The sequence below is a fragment of the Medicago sativa genome, chromosome 4 (assembly GCF_051527215.1).
Source record: "Medicago sativa cultivar Bolivia chromosome 4, Bolivia_mono, whole genome shotgun sequence".
Classification (NCBI taxonomy): domain Eukaryota; kingdom Viridiplantae; phylum Streptophyta; class Magnoliopsida; order Fabales; family Fabaceae; genus Medicago; species Medicago sativa.
The window spans coordinates 19453421-19461425 of record NC_140752.1 but is presented as its reverse complement, the minus strand read 5'-3'; the positions used below and the strand labels follow the sequence as shown (position 1 = coordinate 19461425).

At 31.8% G+C, this 8005-nt stretch overlaps 1 protein-coding gene across 1 annotated transcript; it reads right to left on the bottom strand.

Annotated features, from left to right (window-relative positions):
* Positions 1 to 2876: 2876 nt before the first annotated feature.
* Positions 2877 to 5891, bottom strand: LOC146927011 (F-box/kelch-repeat protein At3g06240-like). The gene is made up of 2 exons (XM_085707001.1): positions 4800 to 5891; positions 2877 to 3386 (listed from the first exon to the last, which is right to left on the bottom strand). The coding sequence occupies exons 1-2, from the start codon at positions 5889 to 5891 to the stop codon at positions 2877 to 2879; spliced, it is 1602 nt and encodes a 533-aa protein (XP_085563127.1).
* Positions 5892 to 8005: the final 2114 nt, after the last annotated feature.

Here is an 8005-nt window from a genome sequence, read left to right as displayed (position 1 = left end):
CTCTATTTAAGTTTTTTATCACTCTTTTGTTGATGAACCTCAAAGGAGGGAACCTTTAAGAAACTTATAGGCTAAGAATTGAGAGTGTGAATCTTGGAGAACTAAAAGAGAGGACACATGGAATCGTGTTAATGCCTTTTGGGGAGAGAGTCATGGAAAGAGAAACACATGGGAAACACTTGAGTGTGAGATGTTTGTAAGCAACTTGGGTAAATCTTAAGTGGTCAAAAGAGGACATCCTTAGAAAATCAAAGACTAAGTTAATTCCTTTTGGATGGATTGTAATGTTGGGAAAACACCTTAGGTGAAGAAATTATTGAGTATCTTGATCGCAAGAAGAGATTTTGAAAAATGGTAGAAATTAGGGTTGTTCTTCGAGAGTTTGTGTTGTTGAAGCTAATTTCTTGTAGCTTTTCGTATCTCTTTATATGAAACTTTTTATTGTGGTTTTAGAGAAGCTCTTTCCATCATATCGTGACGTTCTTCTACTCTTTACTCTTTATCTTGTTGTTCTTTGATAAAATTGTGGTTTTGCTTTACACTTTTGTTGAGTGAAATGTTTTTGTTATTGATTGTCATTGATACCTTACTCCATACATCTAAGTTTGTTGGTATTATTTTGATCGACAAATTCACAGCAATTCCATTAATGTTAAATAAACAGCAAATAGTATAATTACTTGAGCAAATTGGATTCACTTGAAAGTGTTGGAAGCACGGAAGATTATGAAGATCTAAGTTCACTATTCATTTACTCGTGTTCCTAATTTTAAATAAAGAGTCTCTTTATTTTTTCCACTGGTAAAGTTGTGCGCAATAATTACTGATATTAAATCAATCTTATAAAGAGAGTGCACATAACAATCCATTTATATTAAATAAGTGAGGTATCATAATTTGTGCTTTCAATTGTGCTGCTATACTCTTTAAGTATATAGGTTTTGGAATATGATAACTCACCTGATGCAACAAGAAATCAAGAAAAAAAAACAGTTTTCTTGCCCTGTCAAAAGACACAACTTGAAAAAATTGATTGAAATAGAAAATTAGTACAAACAGAAAATCTATATTCATTATTCTTCGATGTTTAAAGAAAATAATAACTTGGTGGAGGAGGTCAATAATTCATTCTGGAATAAATTTGTTCCTTTCAAGGTTTTGGAGTTTGTACGGTAGGTCTTACAAGTTCCTTTCACCAAGGTATTTCACAAGCAAAATCTATTGTAGTACCAATTATTGTGGAATAGATAAAAGTTACTTTTTTAAAATTGGTTGCGATCAAAGTTTGCAGGTTTCAACCATTCAATTCCTTCATTGAAATTGTAGCCTATCATGCTCACATTTAACTTCTACTGATTAAGCTGACTATAAATTGGTCTTTATGGGTTGTTTTGGTGGTACACTATTATAGGTAAAACTGTTATGCAGTGCAAGGCGGCGCGGCCATTATTCATCGTGTCTAAAAGTTACGTGTTATATGCATTTCTAAAGACAAATTATGCATACTGATTAAGGTGACTTTAAAATGGTATTTTTGACATGCATTCTGTAATGACTCAAAGAGTTGAAAGGGCAATATGGGAATTAGGAAGATGGACCCTTATAAATAAGAGAAAAGCCAAGGAAATAAGCAGGAAATATGTGTGATGAAATTCTTTTTCACTCCCTAATTCTCTAGTTCCTCTCTTATTCCTTTTGTTACCTTTTATCTTCTCTACAATTTCTGTTCTTGTGGCAGCAGAAGTTGATCTATTCAAAGCTTATCAATAAAACAATATTATTCTCCTTTATAACTTCTAGTATCATTACACATTCCATCTTAATTATGCAGAGCAAGGCGGAGCCGCCATTATTCATTGTGTTTAAAGTTACGTGTTATACGCATTTATAAACACGAGTTTCTCAACATGCAACACACACACAGAGAACAATTCACAGCATAATTTTTCACAATTTGATCATGCTATTTACAAGGAGAAATTTGTTACGTAAAGTGGATTTCCCAATATTAGAGGACTATGAGAAAATGTTGGATTCCTACCAATGAGAATTTTGGGAAAAAGAGTCTATAAAATGCTTCTCCAATAACTAAAACATAATGATGATAACCAAATAAGAATAATGAAGAAGATGAGTTTTATATGCATGTCAGCCCTTCCATACCATTATATATGGAACCCTTCCATATCATTAGGTTGCTTGTACAATTTAATGATATGTTGACATGACAACAAAAAGCTAAAATTGGAAGCTATCCTTATCTGTGTTTATTCCATTTCACCATTTACACACAATGGATGGATAATTAATCATCCAAACGATAATATGAACAGAAGAAATAAAATTAGGCCTGGCTCAGGGACAAAAGGAAAAGTAGAGAAAATAGAGAAACTCTCTAATATTCTCAAAGAAAGGTTTATAATGTTGAAATGTTTCTATGCTTGATGATCTGAATGTATGCCTAAACACTTGGTGGTGAGCCTTATTTATACTACTCTAGGAGGACTCTCCATTACAAACTAGAAATATCTAGAAATAAAGAAAAGTCTAGAGATATGGATGTTCTAGTTCATATGACTAGAAGGATCTAGAAACATCAATATTTTCCTAGTGCTTAATTCTATTTTATTTAGTAGAGTATCTAGTAGCTTCCTTATTATTCTTTAGTATTCTAGAGACTTCCCTATTATTCTTTGGTATTCTAGAGACTTTTACATTATTCTTTATTATTTTAGAGACTTCCATATTATTCTTCATCATTCTCTATCATTCTCCCCGGGTTGGAAGAGACTCATCCTCGAGTCAAGATTTCCTTCTTCGTCCTCGAGTCAAGATTTCTTTCTTCGTTTACCATATATGATGAAATGAACCATTTTCTAAAAATTTGTCTTCGACCGTTGCCGAGTCCAAAGTATTCCAAGGAGAAAATCAGCACCAACATTTTCCCTAGGTGACTTAGGAACTGGACGAAGCAGACATAACTTTGTTTTATCCTTGAACAGTTCCTTTGAGAGTGAAAGTCCAAGTGGTTTGAACTCATCTTTTCCATCATTGATCTCATTGAGTGGTAGAGGTGCAACCTTCATTTCAATCACATCTTCATTATCTTTGTTGAGACATTGTAGATTGCACGGATGAGCGTGCTCCTTTGTCGACAACTTTAATTTTCCTACCATATAGTTTGATACAACATTTTCACAACTTCTACTATCAATAATTATATCATAAACCTTACCTTGTGAGGTGTTGGAAGTGTGGAAGACATTGTGTTTCAAACATGATTCTTCTTTAGTTGTTGTTGTTTCCAAGCTTCTTTTAACCTCCAAAGATTCACCATATTCAGCGTGAAGATATTCTTCATCATATATTGGTTCATCCTTATCCTCCTTCTCAAAGCATCATGAATGTCATCGGAACCATATCCATTATCATATATTGGATCTATGTTTCCCTCTTCTTCAAACACTTCAAAAAAGTCAACACCATCATATTCTTCATCAAATATTGGTTCTCCCATTATCTCTTCTTCAACTGATTCAGGAATGTCTTCCTTTTCTTCTTCAAAAATTTCATCTATCTCAATTTCATGCAAAGATCTTTCATTTTGTTTCGTAGGTGACATTTTGATAATGGTGGTTAATGATCTTTTTTGCTGAAGATCGTGGTGGTGAGTGGTGGTTTTGGTCGTTAACCAAGGGTTTTCTTCACTTCCCAAACAAAATGACGGTGTAAGTTTCGCGAACAAAATGGCCGCAAAGTGAAGTTTCACAAAGGCAACTCCTTGCTCACTTGAAAACTCACTTTCCGTTGATTTTTTTGGCTCAAACTAAACTCTGAGGTAGATTTGCGAACAAATGGCCGCAAAGTGAAGTTTTAAGAAAGCAAATCCTTGCTCACTTGAAAACTCACTTTCCGTTGATTTCTTCGCTCAAACTCAACTCCGAGGTATCGTAACCAGCTCTGATACCAAATTTGGCTCAGAGACAAAAGGAAAGGTAGTGAAAATAGAGAAACTCTCTAATATTCTCAAAGAAAGGTTTATAATGTTGAAATGTTTCTATGCTTGATGATCTGAATGCATGCCTAAACACTTGGTGGTGAGCCTTATTTATACTACTCTAGGAAGACTCTCCATTACAAACTAGAAATATGTAGAAATAAAGAAAAGTCTAGAGATATGGATGTTCTAGTTCATATGACTAGAAGGATCTAGAAACATCAATATTTTCCTAGTGCTTAATTCTATTTTATTTAGTAGAGTATCTAGTAGCTTCCTTATTATTCTTTAGTATTCTAGAGACTTCCCTATTATTCTTTGGTATTCTAGAGACTTCTACATTATTCTTTATTATTTTAGAGACTTCCATATTATTCTTCATCATTCTCTATCAAGGCCTGCAACAAATGATTCATATAAATTCAGGTGTAGCTAAGTAATTTGAAAGTAGGCTTTCTTTGAACAGAAATGGCAAGGGCCAAAGTTGAAATTAGAGAAGAAAACCTTGTTTTTCCTTCAATTTGTATAAACTTATCTGATTAACTTACCATATAAATCAATTTCAAGCAATGAAAACAGCATACATTTAAAACTCAATCCAGTTACAGATGCATAAATAACAGTGAGTCAGAGTCACACAAACAAAGCAGTCAATATTTCTAAAGCATAAGACAAATAGTTAACCAATAAATACTTCATGACATATGGGTTCAGCTCATGTTACAAATGAAGCCACCCAAGAGTTCATAAAAGAATATAATTATAAATATAAAGAAAACAATGAAGAAGAATATTTCACAACCTCATTGTTCTTGTTTGTGTCATCTTCTTCAGCATGCTCATTGTCACCAAGGAGTGAAAGCAGAGACTCTGTATACATGACAACTTCAGATTCAGCGTTACAGAAGGTGCGCTGCCCTAATAGGTGTCCTTTATCATTATACTTCACCAATCTAGTATAATGACTTCTTCCAATAATATCACCATTTTTTGTAGGGTGTATAGGGTGAAAGTAGTGATCAGGAATGCCATGAAGAAGAAGCACAAGAGTTTTAGTCCAAGACGAATGCATTTTGTATTCTTTCATCACCCATATTACAGTTGGATCATTATCATAATCATAATCCATAGCCCATAGACTGAGAAATTCACCAAATACCCACAAACTATAACGAAATCCTTTAAAATCACTTGGAACAGGCATGTCAAACATTTTCTTTTCCATTAAATCAAACGCAACAATGACATCCAAATCTAAATCATGGCGATAAGCCAGCCAATGAATAGCCCCATTAAATAGAAGCCCTTTTCTCTGAGAAGAAAGGACAACACAAGCGAAGTGAGTACCATCAATTTCTTTCCAGGTATTATCTCTAAACGAGAAAACCTCCAAATGTGATGAAAGATGGGAAAATACAACCACCAAGTAATCATCTCTTGACTGGTCATAACCAAAACCATGACAATGTGCTACTGATTTGGAATCAAAAGGAGACTCGGGTATTTGTTTTTTAAATCCAGTAGATGGATTCCATATGTAGATGTTTGGAAGTTGGTACAAAAGTATAAACCCTCTACATGAACCTTTAATTTCAACGGGAAAATAAGATTTGGGAAGCGAAAAATTATGGTTCTGTGAACCAGGATAATCGTTAAGAAATGCTTCAAAATCTATAGATAGAATTTCATGATATGAAGGTGATATGCATAAAAACCTACTAGTGGGTGTTGGCGAGGTAAGCTGGAAATGTGAATTTGCAAAGTGAGGGTCAGAGATAAGAGAAAACCATAACTTACAAATGCATTTGAAACGTATAAGAGACTTCACTGGCAACCTCATCAAAATTTGGATGATCAGTTCATGAGGCAGATACGACAGTGCCTTTTTCTCCATGCTCACCCTGCTTTGATCAAACCCTAATTTTACAACCTTCTTATTCGAGCAAACCCTAATTTAAAAAACCGGTTATAATGTCATTAAACCAGAAAAATCCGAACCAGAAAAACCCATCGAACCAGCTGAAAATAACTTGAGTAGAAAGAAGATTATGAATAGAGAGGGTGAAAACGTTCAAAAGGGTAAAGAATACTTGCTGCACAGCGTTGTCAGGGGATACAAGGTTACATAGAGATTTTAGATTTGTTATATTATAGAGATTTTAGGTTTGTTATCAATCAATAATATATATCTATACTATATATAAAGAAAACTACCCCTTTCAGCACTTTTGGGTTGGATTTTTCCTTCCAAAAATACCCTCAATTTTCAATACCAATAACACATATAACAAATAGATAAGAATAAATTTAAATATTAAAATACAAATGTAACAAACACAAATGTTCAGTTTTTTCCTTTATCATTTAAAAAATGTAACAAACTAGATGAATGTATATATATTTATTTTTTCATTATCTCAATTATACCCTTAAACAACAGCTTTTTCTATAATAAAGATCGTTGTTGGTGTCACTAAAATAATAAGAATTTAGAATATATATATATATATTTGTTATATTGTTGGTTTCATTGAAATAGATAATCATGATTAGTTTGATTTGTTATAATTTAAAAGTAAAAAACAATTATATTTATACTTTTAATCAAAATTAAAATTTCATAAAAAACATCGTTCATAATTTTCAAACGTTATCACAATTAAAAGAGCGGAAAGACGGGCACGTGAGTGCCCGTCTTTTCGCTAGTATCAATAGTATCAATATCAATAGTATATATATAAAGTAAGGTTTTTTTTTTCTTGTCCAAATCAATAGTATATATATAAAGTAAGGTTTTTTATGCCACGTGTCACTTCCACGTTTATTCTCAATATTTTTATTATTTTTTTATATTTTATTTGACATAAATATCTCAACAAACTTTTAATCTTATCCACTAAATATTTTATTTAATTTTATATTTAATTTCTAATATTTTATGTAGCCAAAATATCTCAACAAACTATATATAATACTTTCAATATTATCCATTAAATCTTCCTTTTTCTTCTTCTTTTTTTTTAGGAAAAGAAGTTTCAATTAGTTATTATATAATCTTTTAGCATCATATTATTCAATTAGTTTTTTCATTGAGGAAAAAAAGGCTTCGGTTTGTTTTTTTTTTTTTAACTATAAATAAATGAGATTTTGTTAATCACCAAAATCACATATTTTGAGCAGAAATCGAAACTCAAACCTTCTTTTGATCTAAGCTTTTTTTTCTTCATGTTTGACAAACACCTATACTATCGTTTCTTCTACTTATGCTTAGATTTTTATTTTTATATACATAATATAAGATGGAACTAACATCTACGAGTGAGTTTACTGATTGTTTTTTTTCTTTCTTTCAGGTCCTTGAACTATTGTTTCTGGTATCCATTACAAACACATACGAGTTTCAGGTCCTTGAACTAACACTTATACTATTGTTTCTGTTTCAGGTCCTTGAACTAACACCTATACTATTGTTTTCTTTTTCTTTTTCCGATTCAACAGTACCGCTCTTCTCTCCATTCTTATTCATAATTCATAATCGAGTTTGTGGCATCCATTCCTATTTTGTATTATTATTATTATTATTATTATTATTATTATTATTATTATTATTATTATTATTATTATTATTATTATTATTATTATTGTTATTATTATTATTATTATTTTATTATTATTATTTCACCAGTTCCGTAGTTTAGCAATATGTATTTTTGCTTATGTTGATCTTTTATGTTGTTTTGTGCGTGAACCCAGTATAGCGGACATTCATAATTGGTGTGTGCCGTTATAGCAATAGGTATTGGCATCCATTCATAATTGGTGCATGCCAATATAGCGGACACCGTGAACCCAATAGTGTATAGGAACACACAGTCGTTTCTAAATAACAAACCAATCACAGTCGTTTGTATTTCTAAATCAATCAATAGTATATATCAATCAATAGTATATATATAAAGTAAGGTTTTTATGCCACATGTCACTTTCACATTCATTCTCAATATTTTT

Bases quoted from the DNA above. Each gene is read 5' to 3' on its own strand.
- LOC146927011 (XM_085707001.1), bottom strand. From the start codon at position 5,891: ATGGAGAAAAAGGCACTGTCGTATCTGCCTCATGAACTGATCATCCAA. The intron at 3,387-4,799 runs GTTGTGAAATAT...TGCTTTGAGAAG, and splicing joins ACACAAACAAGAACAATGAG to GAGGATAAGGATGAACCAAT.